We start from the raw sequence: 21,551 nt of genomic DNA on the forward strand, positions 1-21,551 counted from the left end.
GGAAAAGAAGATTCATTCCATGGTCCTGGAATATGAAGTAAGGGGCGCTGCATTATGCTTCTGTCTAAAGTTATGTTGTTGATCACTTACATGTTGTTCTTTCAATTTATGTTGCTGCCTCAAACCATGTTCTCGTCTTCATTCGCTTCGTTTCAACACATGTTGTTGCCTTAATCAATGCTGTTGTGTAATATACTGATGTTAGGAACACACACTATATATAAACATGAACGAAGATACAAAATATGAGATAACTCGAAAATTCAAGTTAGCCTGGTAATTTATTGAATCGTATGTTACAAGAGCAGGTAAACAACTGTAATAGACAATATCTATCATAAGAGTAAAGAAAACTGTGCAGAAAGAAAGAAAAACAGGAAGATGAAAGAGAGAAACATGAACACTTTAGCCTTAATTAACCTGCAATTGGACTTGATTGTGACTAGAGACCCAATAGTAGGAGGGTCTCTAATTGTGACTATTAGGGAAAGGTAAACAGCGCCGTTTCGGCAAGAAAGAAAGATAACCTTAACTTCCTCTGTTACTTTGACAAGGGGAATGAAATGGAAAGAAAGAAAAAAGGAAAGACTAAACATACGCCTTTTAATAATATGCAACTCGCCTAAAAAATTGCACCTTGACGATTGACCTTATATCGTTGGCTTATTTTAATCATAAACATTTAATTGTACAATAACTGGAAGTTACTAAAGAACAACAATCACAAATATATCGAACATCACCATGCAACAATTGAGGAGGAGGACCCAATCTACGAGAAGTGCTAGCCCGTGGTTGGAATTGGAATAGCCAAACAATTGGGCAGACCAGAAGTGCAATAATCGTCCTGCTACCTCATTTATCATTTGGAAAAGGTATTTTAAAAGTCACCGATATTGTCTGATCTGAGTATAGTTGAGTATATTCTCCAAGTGCTAAGGTCACTCAATCGATACCTAATCATTCAATCCAATCTCTGCTACCCTCCTACGAAGGTTCTGTGCCATAATACCGCCATCGTCTAGTGTTTCATAATATTGTTGTAAATTTTTTTGGGCCTTCCTTACAAATTTAGCAGTTTCACAATAAGCAGAAATAGCTACATTTTTCGTTATTTCAAGTGCTGTCTCTATCACATCTTCAAACGCCTTTGCGATATTTTCATTTACTTGATTTCTATTAACAATAAACAAGCTATCAGCGCGTCGAAATTGAACTTCGATCAAATAATACGGAGAGCCTTTGTGCTCCTCAATCATACCGTTGAACATTGCCTGTGCCTCCTCATTACGTCGCGCCTTACCCAACGCAATCGCTTTGCTTAGTTTACCTTGAAAGTAAGAAGGTTCTAGTTCAAGACATTTATCAATATATATCATTTCCAATCTTTTATATTCGTCCTTATCATTCCTGTCTCTGGCATCGGCTGCTAAATATCGGTACACAATCGATAACTGTAGAAACAACTCGGATCGGGGATGCTGAAGCTCTTCGCCTTTACGTAAAACATCAATGGCTCTTTTATAATCACGCAAACGAAGATAAAAGCTACCTTTTTTTATTATAAGTTCACATGTATTTGCGTCAAGGTTGGCCATGAGATCTTTGCCCTCACCGACTCGATCTGGCATTCTCAGCAAAACCTTTGCTAGGTCACATTGTGCCGACTTGTTTCTTGGTTCCAATTCAATCGCTTTCTCGTAGCACTGAATCTCATCGTCGATGCCATCGTACGGTTTACTGAACTTATTCGACCCAAGACGAGCATGTCGACCAATAACTGATCCAAGAGCTTGATACCACGCAGATCTAGTCTTGATGGTCTTCAGTGCTTGCTGATATCTTCTTTCGGCTTCCTTGCATGTATTCGGTCCAAGTCTTGTAAAAGCAAAAGCAGCAGTAGCGTCTATGAAGGCTTGAAGTCTGTCTTGAGAGAGCTTATCTCGATGTCTGCTCCAGCTTTGTTTTAATTCTGCGAGAAGTCTCAATCGTCTGTCCTCATTCTGGTTTCCCTCGTGGATAGTTTCCAGAACCCACAACCTGTTTGCATTTACAATGATGATGTAAGCCTGACGTTCATCGTCGTCTGTTACTCTCATGGCTTCTCTCTCCGCTTCCGCGAAGAACTCTTCTGCTTTCTGAGAGTTACTTTGCACCCCTTCAAAGTTAGAGACCTCTAGATATCCTCTGAATAGCAGCATATCACAGGCTGTCTCCGTCCATTCTATCTCATTTCTGGTTTCCAAATCACTATCGAGTTTGTTTGCTATACCCTTTAAATCTAACATAATGTTCTGATCAAGTTTCCAATTGAAATGGCAAGGAACCTCCTTCCACCAATCTGGTATAGAATGACAACCGGCCATTGTAGAATCTATAGAAGAACAATATGATAAACAATACACTGGCATATTTTATGTAAACAAACTTGTGAGGTCCTTGCGATTATGAATGAAAGCATATATCTTATCGGTTTATCTACTGAGCATGAATTTATAACAGAGATATGCAGTGGCGAAGCTAGAGATAGGGGAGTGTGCATGGTAGAGTCCTTCATAGAATTTTAGGGGACGACAAAATTCAGTGGCAAAGGAAACATAAGTAGCTATGATATATGCTTTACGATATATGCTACTTGTTCTTTTAGCACGTCGTGATCTGCTTTTTCTCAGGTTTGCCTCATTAGCCATACTAATCATAATTGAGATTTCTTAGAGAAGTTAACTTTGATTCAGTATGGCACTGGAATGTCGTCTTCAACATAAAACAAATTTCCGTTTGAGTCATTGTGATATGAGATACCTGGGTATACCTACTCACAAATACTATCTTGTAATTGTAAATATGTTACATCTTTAATATATTAAGTTCCGTAGCCACTAGGATCATGGAAACACATGCATTATTCCCTCCCTTTCCCGCAAAGTTGCATGAAATGATGAATTATAGCATCATTTTACATCTAAACCTTCTTACCAAATACAATGATTCTGAAAGTGGAAGGGACAAGTACGGACGTCAGTACATTTATAATCACTCTTCCTTAAGCTTGAATACGTAATGGAAGGTAGTGTCCATATGGTGTCATGAAAAGTCATGTAAATACAAGCGTTAAGTAAACTTAAATTGCCTGACTGGGAATGGCAACATTTTGCATAATTTTGATCCCCTTACCGTAATCAATGTTCACAAAAGGGAGGGGAAGCCCTCCTCTTAGACAACATTTTATATTTTTGTTCTCATTTATAATTATCTTTAATTTTTATACTGAAATAATGGAATGAATTATGTGACACAAAAATAACCAGTCAGCAAACCTGTTGTGTGTTTTCAATGATGCTACATGAATAATCTTATATGAATGTGACACACTAGGCTGTAGCGTTATATAGTCAGGATGACCAACATACTTCAATCCAAGTAGCACATCAAAAGCATTGACATACGACAAACAATATTCACATTGGCAACTGGTGACCGAGATTGATCTCTACCAAATGCACCAGGCTTCTCCTACTCAAAGTGGTACACCTCCAAGAGGTACATTTAGCAGGCGCCTGGCTGATTTTACCCCCTGGTCCCCAAGATTTTGATTTTGATTTGCCTCTAAAACACCTAGGCGACAAACTAGGCGTAAGTTATTTTCGTAAACGGCGTCTGGTCAATTCCCAACGTTACTACATCCAAACCTGAAGTTTTAATTTGGCCCTGAATTTCGAAATACGACGGAAAACTTCAACAACGGAGGCAAAGAAATCATACTAATTACTCAAAATGATATGATCCTCTCCCGTTTTTTGTGTTTCATTCCCATTCTCTCTCCGTGTATCTCATTGTGACCGCCCCCTGGCTACGCGCTTGGATATCCCTATCCAAACACATATATAACACTTTTCTATGTTGGCATCGTTCAAATTAATCAATACCCTCCGAAATTGTTAAATACATGCAGAGTGAACTGTACTTTTGAGTCTAAGTTGCTGATCTCATTCTTACAGCAGGGATATCATAGAACACGTACATAAATAACTAAATCAAAAATGTTAAAAACTAACCTTACCTCTTTGTGATAGTCTTGGTCTCGCCGATTTTGACTTGCTTCTAATTGATCTTGCTAAATCGGAGTTGCTTTTAAATTATCCACTTGCTATAAATACAACAACTAGCTATTCTAAATCACTAAAATGTTTCGTAATAATAGGTTAATTCCAGTCAAAGAAAAAAATACCGACCTTTAAACTGCGCAGATATCTGTAAGATTATAGTTGACCTATTCATATCTATACTGCCTTGTCTGTCACGTCTACTTAGAAGGTCGTTCTTCACAGCACCTTCTCTTTTAAATATCATAGCACACGCACAAAAGTCATTACACTGGCAAATGCATACAGGTAAACTGATCGAAAAGATCATCTCAACGTACCATCTCAAAGGGGAAATCTCAAAGGGGGAGAAGAGACTCCCCTAAGACCCCCTCCCCAGGCCGGCTCCCCTCCCTAAACTTCGCAAGATAATTACATTTCAGTTCGCTAACTTGAAGATCTCGGCATTGCCATCACCACATATTTCATTTAATATATCAGGGAGATAACATTCTATATAGCTAAGGATATAATGTGTCTCTTTGAAATATAGAAGAATTTGATGTTGTAAGGGAAAACCAGTGAAACAAGTAAAACAGAGAATGTTAAATCTCTATCGTATAAGGATATAGCTACAGTAACATAAAAATATAATGTATTGTGATGTTAGTCCCTCCGTCTGTGAATATATAAATTAAGATATTTTTTCTTTTTTCTTTTTTTCTATTTTTCTATTTTGGTTTCTATAAGAAGTGGAGACTGTCACCGTGACGACGCTCAATGATGCTGAACAAGATAGCCGGAGGACTTAACGCGTTTATTTGCACGCGCCATTCAGGTAGATACAATTTCAACCACTTGCGCCAGAATTGGTCAGCCGGGTGCTGGACATGCCTCCAGGGGCGACGGAAATGGTCAACACTTTCAAACTTGCCCGGAGGAATGCTAGGACCATTTCTCAATAACAACAAATGGGTGGGAGTAATAGGCGTAGGGTCACGTGGGTCGTCCCTGAGTTTTGTCAACGAACGACCATTAACAATGCTTTCCACTTCGCAAACAAAGTCCCCAAAATCTCATCTGTAAGTCTCACAGTACTAGGGAGGATAGCAGCCATGACTCTTTTAATTACACCCGCCATATGCGTTCACAGCCCCCCCCCCCCTATAAGAGAAGCAGTTGAGGGAATAAAACGCCAATCAACATTCTCTTTTACTGCATATGCGTGAATTTCCTTATGGGAGATGTCTCTCATGGCCCGTCTCAACTCCGCCTCACCCGACAAAATGACTGCCTTTATTTGAAAATAAGGTTTCTGGACACCATCTTCGTGCCACAAATCGCATGAATACATTCAAGAAGGACTCAGTAACTAATAAGTCCAACTTCTCTATATGGACAGCCCTGACTGTTAAACAAGTGAACAAACAGCCATAACGTTTGACTTCGGAACGGCCGAATTTAACGTAATACAACCCAAACACATCAATGCCGAGTCGTGAGATAATTTCAAATTTTATATCTACTTCGACTATTCAGACTGATGTTTCTCGTTTGTGGGAACAAAATTATTTGGAAGGGCCTCCGACCTGTCCCTCCAAGGAATGGGAAGTTCGACAGGACCACGTGAGCAAATAAACGGGTTAAAACCCCGACCTCTTTTGTTCAGGATCATTGAGCGTCGTCTCGGTGACAGTGTAAAAATCGTTGCCGGGCAAAACTAACCGCACGACAAACTGCGATATACATGGGCTTACAGTGGTTTACTGCGCCTTTCTGGGGTTAACGGCGGCTTTAAACTACTTAGGATTTTTGCAATGAGACCACATACGACGCCACTCTGAACCAGGAGAGGAATGAAGCATTTGTAACATATATATTACGTAAGTACGCATCGATTACGTAAGTATGCAAAGCAAGGAGGCGGGTATAAAAGGTCACACCCTTAAAACCATTGGACGAGGGCAGCATTGACCTTTGCCCAACCTCGACCAAGCGGAAATTTCCCTTTAACCACGCTATGGAAAATAATACACGTCGGCAACGATGACAGAGACAGTCTTTATATATAATAGGTAGAGAATTTACATATTACTGAAAGACTATAACAGTGGTTAGTTTAGTCTTCAGCAGATCTTCCACACATATCAGCCTTCTGAACACCCCACCCCCACCTCACCCTCCCTGCCCCAGTTATCAATCAAGAGCAAAACATGAAATTGTGTTATATCAATAACATAAATAATTTTCACAGAAATTGTTGGATTTCATCATTTCTGAACATTTCTGGATATATGAAGTTAAATGTCATGCATGTTGTTACTGTCTGTTAATGTCTATTACTCCATAAAACTATGATTGAAGATCAACACAGCCAGTTTGGCATGAGCAGAGGATCTCTGTAGTAATATGCCTACATACATGTAACATACTAGACAGCCAAATATCTCTATATATTAAATATATATGTAAGGGTAATACGTCACTGACTTATACATACATTTTATAGCTATGACATTCACAACGAGACACTTACATTGTGAGCTGACAGCACCCTAGGTCAATCGTTGAACTGAATTTCGACAACGGGAGTTTCCAGCTTTGTTAAAATAGGAGAGCTTCAAACAACGCATGAATTGCACGGTTTACTGAGCTTAAGTTATTTCTCCACCGTTAAACAAACTATTTAATCTATTTAAAGTCATCACATCAAGTATGACAATGGATTTTAATCTTTACCTTTGTTTTATTTGATAATTGGTAAATATAGGTTTGAACGGAATGTTACTATGTGAACAAACACGATATTACGATGTATTCAGAATTTCTTATCTTTTCATCTGTCGAAAATAGAGTGTTGTGCCCATCGCAACATACAAGGACTCAATCATTGTTGGAATAAGTCAATTAGGTCACTCATTGAGTCCAGTTTTGTCTGCCTTGACTCGAGTTAGAACAAAAGTGACAAGACTTTACCGCGACTCAAAACGAAACTGGCATGATTTGACTCTGGTTTGACCATGGCACTTGACCGAAGTAAGACAAAGACTGGAGTCACAGCAATAAGGGACTCGAGTCAACGGAAGAGACTCGAGTCACATGTAGCAATAAGGACTCGCGTCAATGGAAGAGACTCGAGTATCCTTTGAAGAGAACAAGAGAAGCCTTTGACGCTATACGTACTCAACGGAAAATGTTATTAATTATACGTTCAATACGAAGTGATTTATGTTTTCTTACCCTAAACAGGTGAGGGTAAAATGCCTAAAGTAGCCATTTTGCAATATGCACATGCATGAAGACATCTAAATTACCCCATTTTACTTTCAAAATTTCAAAATAAATGTTAAGTGTTTCCTACATTTTCTCAAAATCAGTAAATCAAGTCTGCTAACCGTTTGTTCTATTTCCACAATCGTGAACTTTTTCTGTGAAATTGTTAAGTACATTATCAAAAGCACAAGTCTGTTAATGTTTCTTATTGAATCGACAGTTGGATTTCATGCATGTAAAAATTGCCCATACATACTTATGCAATGTATTATTGCATATTTTAGTGTGAACTAAAGTTCGAGAAGCTATTTAAAGATTATATTTTCACAAAATTAATTTATTTTTATTCTAGCCAGTGATAGTTTTACTATTTTCTACATTTTCACGCCGGATGACCTCTTAGTGTGATTGTTGAAATACATCAGAGTCTGTTGTTCTGCTTAGTTGGTTTCAATGATAATCGTAAGTAAGTAAAAGAAGCCTATTGTTTTTTGGAGGTAAAGGTCATCATTAGGATATTATTACTGTATATTTAATCTTTACGTATATACTGTATTACATATATTTGTACATTTTTCTTTTCTCCAAGGGAGTCTCCTACCTTGTTAAGTCTTTTTCAGACTTTATAGGAGATTTCCTTTCCCATTGTACACAATTGGCGATAAAATAAATAAATAAATAAATAGGAGGCTGTTGGCAATGAGAATTTACCTTATGGGCTTCCGTAGAATCAAATAACATTTCACGAACGAAGTCTAATAAGCTTCAGCACTTCGATAAGGTGCCTACTTTAGCTAATCATTTTTCAGTTACACTGAAAAGAAGTTGCTCGCCAAATCAATTAATACAATTCCATATCAAAGTCAATTTTCCATGGGCCATATAAATCGTTACAGTAACGTTTTATCTAGGTGCATTTCAGGCTATTAATAAAACTATTAATATGAATGACTTTTAGTCCCCCATCTTTCAATTGATAAATAATTAAAGGCCTCTTCATTTTATCAGGAATACCTCCCCAAAGTAAATCGGAAGTAATGCTATCGAGCTCTTTAATAATCTATATGGATGGTTTGGCAAAACCAAGAAAGGGAGAACATATTGGGAAAGAGCAAACGTTTAGACTATGATATTTCGACCAATCGGGGTCAGGTCTCTACCAGACTAAAACCGGGGGCAGTATTTCAGTCTTGACAGTGTAGGTTGGTAGTTCAAACGAAAAAGGTTGTCTCTATGTTGTGTAAAAGAAATTCCCAACATATTTACAGGACCAAGTGTACAAAGCTAGATCATTAATACACATAGGGGATTATTACTATGCGGACTCAAGTGCATCATATTACACTAAGAAATATTGATAGCAAGCACAGAGGCTGATCAAAAATCATCATGAACACTAAGGGTGTCCGCTAAGGAATCTCTACTGCCAAATAAACAAATCAGTAAACAAATAAATAAGATAAGTTTCACCGCTTTTATTGTCCAATTGATCTTTTGTAAAAACCGTGGCCATATATACTTTTATTTAGTGAACGTAAACAGAGATATCTTAACAAACAAACGAAGAAACAATATGACATTGCCAAAATAAATGGTCTAACGTCTCATCCTCTCTTTTGCAAAAGTACATAAAGAGCTCTCAATTATGTTCAGAAGAAATAAGAGTCTATTCGTCCCTACTATCCGGTGAATAAAATGAAATTAAACATAATGAACTTTTGCTTCCCAAACCGAATACCATCATTTGAAAATTGATAAGTTGAGGACCACACTTTGTCGTCAAAATGAAAGGAAGCGTTCCATGTTGCAACTGCTTTTGGATTGCTCTAAAATTGCAAATATAAATAATGTGAAACACATTTATGCCTTCACGGCTGATAGGGTTTACACTAATATGACGGTTAAATTTATCCTGCTTATTTCCCCAGATAAACATAAAAATACTCCTATTAAAGTTACGAACAAAATAATCGGGAGGGCTTGGGAGAACCAAAAGAAAAACCAGAAAACAAATTTTGAGAGGGCAATAGTGTTTACGATGACGCTTTGACCAACAAATGTGAGGTCCCTAGTGGGCCACAAATTAAGCACCCGCTTAAGGCGAGAAAGCTTGGGAGAAATGGTCTTCGCGATTAGTTGTGAAAGAAACTCCTAACATGTTGAGAGCCACGGGACCAGGTAACTATATAATCGTCGACGAAGGCGGGATCACTATCAACATATGGGTCTTACTTATTGGGAAAAGAGTTGATTTATCATAATCAACTTCATATATGAGATATTATGAAATTCCTCAAGAATATGATACTCCTATTAAAGTTACGAACAAAATTTCTATATATAAAGAGAGTGGTATCATCAGTGCACTGCAAAAGTTTAACCTCAGAATTAGAGATACTGATACCCGAACACTATTGTTATGGAGGAGGGTCTGCGCAAAGACCTCCGGGCAGACCAGAAAAGGATAGGGACTGAGTGGACATCCCCGTCTCACCCCTCTTCCCAAATTAAAGTTACCAGAAGAATAACCATGATTGTAAACACAGCTGGCACTGTTTTGATGAAATGTTTTTTTTTTCAGTCGGGGATCTTAGAATGAAAACACGATGACATAAAAAACAGAAATTGAATGGACGTCACCATTGGTATGTGGATTATTTCAAAAGTCAGTGATATTGTCCGATGTGAGTATAGAGCATACGGTGTAGTTAAGAATATTCTCCAAGTACTTAGGTCACTCAATCGATACCTAATCATTCAACCCAATCTCTGCTACCCTGCTACGAAGGTTCTGTGCCATGATACCGCCATCGTCTAGTGTTTCATAATATTGTTGTAAATATCCTTTGGCCTTCCTTGCAAATTTAGCAGTTTGACCACAAGCAGATATATCTTCATTTTGCGTTATTTCAAGTGCTGTCTCTATCACATCTTCATATGCCTTTGCGACATTTTCATTTACTTGTTTTCTATTAGCAATAAAGAAGCTACCAGCGCGTCGAAATTGAACTTCGATCAAATAATACGGAGAGCCTTTGTTCTCCTCAATCATACTGTTGAACATTGCATGTGCTTTCTCATTACGTCGCGCCTTACACAACGCAATCGCTTTATTTAATTTACCTTGAAAGTGAGAAGGTTCTAGTTCAAGACATTTATCAATATATTTCATTTCCAATCTTTTATATTCCTTCTTATCATTCCAGTCTCTGGCATCGGCTGCTAAATATCGGTACACAATCGATAACTGTAGAAACAACTCGGAACGGGGATGCTGGAGCTTTTCTCCTCTACCAAAAACTTTAATGGCTGTTTCATAATCACACAGGACACGATAAAAGCGACCTTTCTTTACGATAAGTTCACATGTATTTGCGTCAAGGTTGGCCATGATATCTTTGCCCTCATCGACTCGATCTAGGATTCTCAGCAAAACCTTTGCTAGGTCACATTGTGCCGACTTGTTTCTTGGTTCCAATTCAATCGCTTTCTCGTAGCACTGAATCTCATCATGGATGCCATCATACGGTTCACTGAAGTTGTTCGACCACAGACGAGCCTGTCGACCAATAACTGCACCAAGAGACTGATACCACGAAGATTTAGTCTTGATGGTCTTTAGTGCCTGCTGATATCTTTGTTCGGCTTCCTTGTATTTATTCGTTCCAAGTCTTGTTAAAGCGAAAGCAGCAGTGGCGTCTATGAAGGCTTGAAGTCTGTCTTGAGAGAGCTTATCTCGATGTCTATTCCAGCTTTGATCTAGTTCTGCGAGAAGCCTTAATCGTCTGTCATCATTCTGGTTTCCCTCGTGGATAGTTTCCAGAACCCACAACCTGTTTGCAGTTACAATGATGATGTACGCCTGACGTTCATCGTCATCTGTTACTTTCATGGCTTCTCTCTCCGCTTCCACGAAGAATTCTTCTGCTGTCTGAGAGTTACTTTGCACCCCTTCATAGATAGAGACCTCTAGATAACCTCTGAAAAGCAGCATATCACAGGCTGTCTCCGTCCATTCTATATCATTTCTGGTTTCCAGTTTATTATCGAGGTTGTTTGCTATACCCTTAAAGTGTGTGAGATTATTCTGATCAAGTTTCCAATTGAAATGGCAAGGAACCTTCTTCCACCAATCGGATATAGAATGACAACCGGCCATTGTAGAATCTATAGAAGAACAACGTGAATACATTGACGTATTTTAAGCAGATCTTATGTAAACACACTTGTGAAGTCCTTGCGATGATAAAAAATAGCATATATTTTAGTGATTTATCTAATAAGCATAAATGTATAACAGAGTTATGCAGAGGTTTTGCAAGATAATGAGAGGGGAGTGGTGGGGGTTGGGGGTGGCTGGGGTGTGTACAGGGACAGAGTGCTTCACAGAAATTTGTGGGGACGACAAAACCAATTGGAAAAGGAAAAATAAGGATGAAATAGAATATTGGATATTATTATTATAGCACGCCGTGATCTGCTTCTCCTCAGGTTGTCCTCATTATAGCCATACTAAACTAGAATTCGTTACAGAATTTAAAGCCTATATATGGTGCCAGGAAAAGTAATACGTCAGTACATGATTTAAATTAACTTCAATTCCTCTTCATCCTAAAATGGGAACATAAATATTTGAACCCTGCCCTCACACCAAGAAGGCTGGCAATGCGTTGGTGCTACTGCAGTACCTGATGATGTGCAATGTGTTAGGATTTTACACATGAAGAATGTAAGATAATTGGCTATGGACAAAATACTATATTATTTGTTTGATATTTTTCCATTTTTCGTATTTATTTATGATAATTTGTTGATATTAATACTAAAATAATTGGTTACGTCACTGCGGGTAACAAAATGAAGGAGAGAATTTTTGACAACTATCATCTATACTCAGGGTTTACTGCTCAGTGTTTGGTTGGCTTCAAGTGAAATGTGTAAGTGGGCGGGCTCCACAAGAGTGCAAGTTTCGCAGTTTGAAGTCAAACAATCGTTTGCCCTTTTCCATCTAGTATATCTCTCTGTGACTTATATAGACTTTCCATATACCTTCATAGACTTCAACGTGCTTTCCATTAATTTCGTCAAACTCAACAACTACTTTGACAAGTCGTCATATACACAACAGTCCATGCATGTATAATTCGTAAATGAAATATTGTACTGCTTATTGACCATTAAGTTGTAAATTATCGGATTTAAACTGCAACAACATCAATCACACACATATGCATATTGTTCTTACATTTATGTGTGGAACAACACCACTTCTCACACTCACTCAGCAATGCCTTACGAAAAACGTTACGCTTCAATGCTCGTTGAAAATAACTGGGTGAAATAAATAATAAGAGAAAAAATGCCATATTTTTCTATATCATGAAATAAGATAGACATTGACTATGCGTTAAGGCATACGGTGATGGCACCATTTAATATCCGTGATCGACGGACAAGTGTGTATTCTATCCTCTATCAAGTGACCGCTCAGAAGGCGAAAGCACATCGTTCGACACCAATGCAGCGAACGAAGTTGTTTTGGTATAATTGTAATGAGAAAAGGGATCCACTTCAAGGATCCGTTTTGGGTTCCATAACACTTATATAACACTTCTGTGGTTTGGCATCTTTCGAACTAATCAATACACTTCGCGATGTTGTTAAATGTTAGAGTGAAAGGTACTTTTGAGCCTATAAGTTGTTCACCCCTTTCTTACAGCAGGAACTGCAGTAATCATAAAACACGTACATAATTAACTAAATCAAAATGATTGAAACTTACCTTATCTCTTTGTGAAGGTCTTGATCTCGCCGATATTTACTAGCTTCTAATTGATCTTTCTAAGTCGGAGCTATAAATACAACATTCTTAATCACTAAAATGTTTCCTTACAATAGGGTTATTCCATTCAATGAAAAATATAGACCTTTAAACTCTGCGCAGATATCTGTATGATGGAAAATGAACTATAGATATGAATACTGCCCTCTCTATCATGTCTGCTTATAAGGTCGTTGTTCACAGCACCTCCTCTTTTAAATATCATAGCACAAGCACACAAGTCAAAACACCGGCAAATGCAAACAGGTAAACTTATGGAAAGAAAGCACCACTTTAGGCTCCCTTTTCGACATACAAAAGAAAAAGAGGAGACACTCCCCCTAAGACCCGTCTCAGGTCGAAAGTCAGAGTAATAGGGTGCCCCCCCCCCCCCCTAACTACATTTCAGTCCGCTAGCTTGAAAATCTCGGCATTGTCATTACCACATATTTCGTTTAATATATCAGGGAGATAAGATTGTTTATAGCGAAAGACACAATGTGTCTCTTTGAATATAGAAGAACTTGGTGTTGTCGGGAAACAAAGTGAGAACAAGTACAACAGAGATGTGAAGTCTCTATTGTATAAGGATATAGCTACGTGAAAACAGTAACATATATATATATATGTCTTTATTTTTTAGTTTTCTTGTGATGTTAGGCCCTCCGTCTGTGAAATAAATACATTAAGTCCAACTATTTAGAAAAACCATTGCATATAGATATTCCTTCCTTTTCGGGGCGTGGGGCGGGAGGGAGTCTATAACAGATGAAGATATAATAGGAGGAAATTTCACATAAAATCCTAACTGGAGGGATTGACTGAAGTGTGGTTATTTTAGTTGCTAGCAGATATACCACACATATCAGCTTTCTTAAGTACCCCCCCCCCCCCACACCATCCCTGCTCTCCAAACGATCAACAAAAGAGCAAAACATGAAATTATGTAATATCAAGTCACCTAAATAATAATAACAAGACTATTGTTGGATTTCATCATTTCTGAACATGTTCTGGACACGAAATTAAAGGTCATGCATGTTGTTACTGTCTGTTAATGTGTATTACTCCATAAAAATATGATTGAAGACCAACCCAGCCAGTTTGTCCCGAACAGAGGGTCTCTGTGGTGATAGGCGTACATGCATGTTAAAAACTGGACAGCCAAATATCTATGAAGGGTAAATATTAAATTACTAATTATGTATGTAGATCTACATTAAAATATTGTTGTAGGCCTTCTTCGTGTTCATAAACAGCGTCAGTATGCGTATATGTTAGTTTAATATGTCACTGACCCATGTATACATTTTCTAGCTACGGCATTTACAATGAGACATTCACATTGTGAGCTTACTGCACCCTAGATCAATCTTTGACCTGAATTTCGGCAACGGGAGTTTCCAGCTTTGTGAAAATAGAATAGCTTCAAACGATACTTGAATGGTTTACTGAGTTTAATGAAATGTCAGACATCAATTAAGTTATTTCTCCGCCGTTAAACAAACTATTTTGTCTATTAAAAGTCATTACCTTAAATATGACAATGGATTTTAATCTTGACCTTTGTTTCATTTTGATGATTGATAAATATAGGATTGAACGTAATGGTACTATGTAAACAGATACGATATTACGATGTATTCACAACTTTTATCTTTTCATCTGTCGTAAACAGAGTCCATTGCAACTTAAAAGGACTGAATCAATTAGGTCACTCACTGAGTCCAGTTTTGTCTGATGTTAACCTTGACTCGAGCTAGAACGAAAGTGACAAGACTTTACCGCGACTCAAAACGGACTGGCTTGACTTAGCTCTGACTCGACCATTGCACTTGACTGAAGTAAGACAAAGACTCGAGCCACAGCAATAAAGGACTCGAGTCAATGGAAGAGTCACGAATCACATATAACAATAAGGAACTCGAGTCAACTCAAGAGACACGAGTCATATGTAACAATAAGGGACTCGAGTCAATCGAAAAGACTCGAGACTGCTTTGAAGAGAACAAGAGAAGCCAGTGACGCTACGTACTCAACGGAAAATATTACTATAACGTTCTAAACGAAATGATTTATGTTTTCTAACATTAAACAGGTGAGGGCAAAATGCCCAAAGTAACTAATTTGCAATATGCATGATGAATCATCCACACTTCACGGTCAAAACTTCAAAAGTAAATGTTAACCGTTTCTTAACATTTCACATGATGGTGAACTTTAAGTATTTCATCAAAAGTGCAAGTCTGCTTATGTTTATTGTTGAATTGTCAGTTGAATTAATTAGGGCATGTACAAATTGCCCATACATGCTGTATTGTATTGTTTCACATTTTAGTGTGGCCTAGAGGTCAAAAAGTCATTTAAAGATTATATTTTCACAAAATTAAGCTATTTTTTGTTATAATAGCCAGCTTTGCTATTTCATACTGGATGACCTCTTAGTGTGATTGTTGAAATACATAAGAGTATTTTGTTCTGCTTCATTTTCACAGCACTAGTTGATTGCTTATGCTTTGTATTATTCTGCCAATTAAAGCCTTGTTATTGTATGGAAGTTCAATTAATATCTACAAAAGAAGATACGATTTCCACATTTTGGCAGTTTGGAGAGAGCATATCATTCATACTTGATGAGTGTCTCAATCTAAGCCCAGAATAGTGACATGTAGCCTTAGGCAGTAGAATCGCCTTGCCCTGTTGACTGTATTAACAGACTTCATTGTATCCTTGTTAGACTGGTAGCAGTATAAAATATATCTTGTAAACCGCTCGACTAATCTCCTGTATTTTCTCCTATCATCGTCTTCCCCGTGAACGCGACAATACCAACATAATAATAATAATAATATTATGGCTCACATTCCTAGCTGTTGCACCTACCTAATATCAATATCATAATAATATACTAAATACTACTATGGTTGTACTAACTAAGGCTTTATATTATATACCTAACTTTAGACTAGGTACGTGCCTGTAGCTTGACCACATGAATCTCTTTTTCTTAGGTTGAAAGACTTTCGTATATTCTTCACCGATTTTACAGAGATTTCCATCATTTCTGCTTTCATTTTGTTCGTCTAACCTAGCCCTACGTACAGGATGGGCTGGTCTGTCTCACTTAGACATTTTGACTAGTTCTGAAGCACTAATTTCTTTGAATTTGTATACGTATTTTGAAGTCAAAAGTGAACAGCGCCGCCGGCTTCAGAGGAGATAACAACATAAAATGAAACAACAGCATCAATGTAGACGGCAACGTTGAAAGGACAATAGCATTAAAGGAGACAACAACAACCAAATGAGGCAACAAAATTGAAGGAGACAACAGCATAAAAGGAGAGAACAACATCAAACGGGACAACAACATGATAACAGACAGCATAGAAGTAAACAACATAATACATTGCCCTTTCGGCGTTCCATAGTAGTTGGGTGTACTATAAATTGCATCCTAGAGACTGATCATGTCATTTTAATTTTCTTGTGGTTGTTTGAATTAAATGTAAGCTTTGATATGATTCAAGTTGTAGCACACGAATGCAACATTTGAATGAGAATGATCTTTCTTTAACAGAACGTTAACTATGTTGACATAACCTTTTCATCCTGGTACCCGGGGGAGGTGGAACGGAAGGGGGAAAAGAGTTTGAGTGAATGGGAGCTTCGCGCTTGACCACTTCGGTCATTTTAGAGATTTGCAGCATTCCTCAATTCCAAACGTTTGAAACCATGTTAGCGGTGCTGTTATGAATGTTTCTTTACCCGAATTGAACAGTTTATTCTTGAGTTCCATTCGCTAAATCGTTGAGGGAAAAATCTTACTAAAATTATGAACTTGGTATAGTGTACAGAAAGTCAAGCGTGTAGCCAGAATTTCATCTTAAGGGGCGGGTTGGATCCAATGTATTGACCTGCTTTGCGCTATCTACATGGGGTCTATTTAATATGGTGGACTATAGAGGCTTCAGAGCTTTCAATTATTAATCAATCGTCCGACACTTTAGCCAAGGATATTATATTAAAAAGTTGTAAATACTGCATATGATTACCCTAATATTGGTAAAAAACTATTCAAGTAGGTAATAAATCACTCATAATATAAGCTATTTGTAGGGTGGCCTAACTAGTTCAGACCATGACACTGTGGCAGAAGCCAGTAATACAAAACCAACAATACGATAGTTCCACGGCGATTGATCTTTCTAGGTCGGAGTTGCATTTAAATTGTGCACTGGCTATAAATACAACAAGAAGCTATTCTAAATCACTTAAATGTTTCGTAATAATAGGGTAATTCCAGTCAAAGAAAATACCGACCTTTAAACTATGCGCAGATATCTGTATGATTATAGATGACCTTTAAATATGTACATTGCCTTCTCTGTCACGTCGGTTCACAGCACCTCCCTCTTTTCAAATATCATATCACACCCACACAAGTCATAACACTGGCAAATGCATACAGATAAAGTGATCGAAAAGATAGCATCATTTTAAGCTCACTTTTCTTCAAACAATAACTCAAAGTGGAGAGGTGACTCCATAACACCCCTCTTCAGGCCGCCCCCTCCCTCATTAACTTCGCAAGATAAATGTCAATCGTTGAACTGAATTTCGACAACGGGAGTTTCCAGCTTTGTGAAAATAGAAGAGCTTCAAACAATGCAAAATTTCACATTTGGCGGGCCTACATATATGTTACATACTAGACAGCCAAATATCTCTATATGGTAAATATTAAATTACTTGTTATTTATGTAGACATACATTAAAATATTGTTGTAGGCCTTCCTCATATTCATAGTCAGCATCAATATGTAATTTTCATATGACACTGAATTTCGACATCGGGAGTTTCCAGCTTTGTGAAAATAGAAGTGCTCCAAACACCGCATGAATTTGACGGTTTACTGATGTTACACCGGGTCACTTAACTAATGCGCCGCCATAGAGGAGCTAGGGAACAGAGAACAAGAAACAACTTGATGTAACTTTGATCAATGGCAATAATGCAACAGTCCCTGCATGGTTTTTTCGAAACGCGAATTAAATATGAAATTTTGGTAGGCTCCTTATTTCAACCCGTTACGCTCACCCCTCTTCGAGAGATATCATACTCGACATGTAATAAAATGTGATTTTCCTTTGTCACTGACAACAATACTGAAAGGTTATCCATGTCTTTGCTCCACCATAGTGCGATTCGCCTCCCCCCCCCCAAAAATGACCTATAATACCATTTTCCATACATACTGGTCTGTAAGTTACTCTTTTCACTGATACCTAAAAACACTAACACCTTGTGCCTTGTCCATGATGATAATGCATTAGAATGCAGAATCATTACGCTTCGAAATCAGGATCCAACATTTTAACTGCTTATAAGGGAGCTGACCTGAGAGAAACCTAAAGATTTATCCCGGATGGACACGAACATAGATGAAGGCTTACCCAAATTTACGACCATTCGTCGATAAATCACATTTCGGGAGTTTCCCTTAAACCGCATCCTGCCGAGTACACATTCTGGGATCTCAGGTGAACCGCCTCTGCTATACGAGCATGTTCATGTAGGAAAGCAAATGTTTGGCAAACAATATTCAATATTAACTGTTCCTCTTATCCTGAAGAACCAACAAAAAAATGTTGAATAATAATAATACTTATTGTACAGACTGAGCTTTATAATAGAAATATGGAATTTGTGGACATGAACTGGTAGAAATGTTTGCAACTCATTAACCGCTGGTTGTGGAAACCATGTATGGTCACCCAACTGGTCATATGTCACTTTATTCCTGGTTTGTCTAAGTCGACGATGTCTGGTCTTTAGTGATTCCGAGGGATATACTTCCTGTCCCTCCTGATCACTGCATGGATCCATGTCTCTCATCGAGATACCAGTCCCTATTGCACGTAATCCCTGCCCTCCCCCCTTACCCCTGCATAAGACCAAGTCTCATATTGAGTTACCAGTCTCTATTTCCGCATGAGACCAAGTCATATTGCGCAAGGTTCGCAGCATATTGAGGTTTTTCCGGTTCAGATTAGTTCGAACGGCTCAGTAGTGATGATCGGCAATAATGGAGCCCTTCCTTATTGTCACATAGTACTCGAAATCTTGCCATATTAGGCCAATAAAATCTTTTTCGTACCAAATCAAGAGTGCGTTCAACACCATTGTGGCACATTTCATCATGCGAATGCTTTAACACTAATCACTTTATCGTCCTCTTCAGGAGTGACCCTCATTGGACATTTTCAATTCTCCCCACCCATTCAAAAGATTGGACTTTTGATCTCCAATTGTCCTCAAAAACTTGGTTTAAATAAAGAGAGTACTCTGTAGATGATGATATGATATGATACACCTCGTATTACGCTTCCACCCGAAGGTGCTTCAGCAGACTAAGGAAATCCTTAGTCGGAAATTATTGAGGTTCCAAGTTTTTGTGCGTGGAAGGACACCGGCGAAACTCGCCTTCTCTTTTCGAATAGTGCCCTGAAGTAACGAGGCAGGGGTGTGTAGTCCTGCTCCCGGGACCGCAATTTAACGTCCCCTCCGAAGGACGTGAGTACCGCTTTCCACGTGTAGCCACTTTCCTACCACGAGAAAGGAGCGGGGTGAAAATTGGTGTCAGTGTCGACACTGTGTAGATGATGATGATATGATATGATACACCTCGTATTACGCTTCCACCCGAAGGTGCTTCAGCAGACTAAGGAAATCCTTAGTCGGAAATTATTGAGGTTCCAAGTTTTTGTGCGTGGAAGGACACCGGCGAAACTCGCCTTCTCTTTTCGAATAGTGCCCTGAAGTAACGAGGCAGGGGTGTGTAGTCCTGCTCCCGGGACCGCAATTTAACGTCCCCTCCGAAGGACGTGAGTACCGCTTTCCACGTGTAGCCACTTTCCTACCACGAGAAAGGAGCGGGGTGAAAATTGGTGTCAGTGTCGACACCGAGGTTTGAACCAGGGACCTCAGGTACTGCAGACGTGTACTCTCCCGTTCTGCCACCTCACCGTGTAGATAGATACATAGACATAGACTTGTCATGTCATTGAATGGACCTGACAGAGAATACCCAAATCTGAGGACACTGATTGGTCAATTTTTGTGTGTTCAGTGTTGAGGCACAGAAGCTATGCCTTGTATGTGCTAGTTTATATAGTTCTTTTTTTCATTTTAAAGGCTTTTAGGTTCTCCCTCATGATGAAAAGAGAATTAAATGTTGTCTCCTCTCAAATTTATCAGGGATTACATGAAGGAATTCTCTATGTATATATCTACTGCTTTTTTTTTTAGGAAAAGAGATGCATACTATAACATATAAGAATAGCAGTTGGTCTCTCTTCTTAATTCAACTCATATCCACAGGTAATTTATATTGCCAACATTAAGATATGAGTAGAACATAAGCTGGCAAAAGGTTTGTCTTATCAGTATTGCAAAAATATGGGACAAAATCATGCAAAAATTGCTGTAAATGTACCATCATGTTTCATAGTGTGACCCATATATGTTCTACTGTGGTAAAATCATGGTACAATTATGGTAAATTTACCATAGTATAATTGCACTGTATAGTTTTACCCTAATTTTACTGTGGTTAATCATGGCACAATTGTAGGAATTTCACCTATGTAGCTTATGTACCATATAAATTTACCCTACTTAATTACTCCAGTAATATCATGGTAAAGCTATGGTAAATTTGCCGTAGTAAATGTACCACACTTTTACCCTACTTTTACCGCGGTAGACTACCATGGTAAAACTGCGGTAAATTTACCGTAGTAAATGTACCACACTTTTACCCTACTTTTACCGCGGTAATACCATGGTAAAACTGTGGTAAATTTACCGTAGTAAATGTACCACACTTTTACCGCGGTAATACCATGGTAAAACTGTGGTAAATTTACCGTAGTAAATGTACCGCACTTTTACCGCGGTAATACCATGGTAAAACTGTGGTAAATTTACCGCAGTAAATGTACCGCACTTTTACCCTACTTTTACCGCGGTAATACCATGGTAAAACTGCGGTAAATGTACCGCAGTTTATTTTACCACAATTTTACCACACATTTACCCCATTTACCACACATTTACCATAGTTTACCGCGGTAAAATTAGGGTACATTTTTTGCTGGGAAGTACATATAAGTACCATATACTAATTGGAACTCTACTTCCACATACTTCCCTCCTGGTATGACTACATATTTGTTTGGGGACCTAAGCCTTGCTCTGACTTGTCCTCAATCTGACGGACAATAGCCTCTGTGTCACCCTACATATTTCCCGGCATAGCCCCAAGTAACGTGTTAACATTTGCCCTGTCCTCATCTCTATGTCACAGATA

At 38.3% G+C, this 21,551-nt stretch overlaps 1 protein-coding gene across 4 annotated transcripts; it reads right to left on the minus strand.

Moving 5' to 3' along the window:
* Positions 1-262: 262 nt before the first annotated feature.
* LOC139980350 (uncharacterized) lies at positions 263-13,341 on the minus strand. 4 transcript variants are annotated; one of them, XM_071991967.1, is made up of 2 exons: positions 13,138-13,151; positions 263-2,374 (listed from the first exon to the last, which is right to left on the minus strand). In XM_071991967.1, the coding sequence occupies exon 2, from the start codon at positions 2,364-2,366 to the stop codon at positions 957-959; it is 1,410 nt and encodes a 469-aa protein (XP_071848068.1). In that variant the 5' UTR covers positions 2,367-2,374; positions 13,138-13,151; the 3' UTR covers positions 263-956. The 4 variants fall into 4 exon arrangements, with proteins under 4 accessions (XP_071848068.1, XP_071848067.1, XP_071848065.1 ...); XM_071991966.1 differs by lacking the exon at positions 13,138-13,151 and adding an exon at positions 4,061-4,214; XM_071991964.1 differs by lacking the exon at positions 13,138-13,151 and adding an exon at positions 4,056-4,214.
* Between the last annotated feature and the right edge of the window lie 8,210 nt (positions 13,342-21,551).

The sequence above is a fragment of the Apostichopus japonicus genome, chromosome 14 (genome assembly GCF_037975245.1).
Source record: "Apostichopus japonicus isolate 1M-3 chromosome 14, ASM3797524v1, whole genome shotgun sequence".
In the NCBI taxonomy this organism is placed as follows: Eukaryota; Metazoa; Echinodermata; class Holothuroidea; order Aspidochirotida; family Stichopodidae; genus Apostichopus; species Apostichopus japonicus.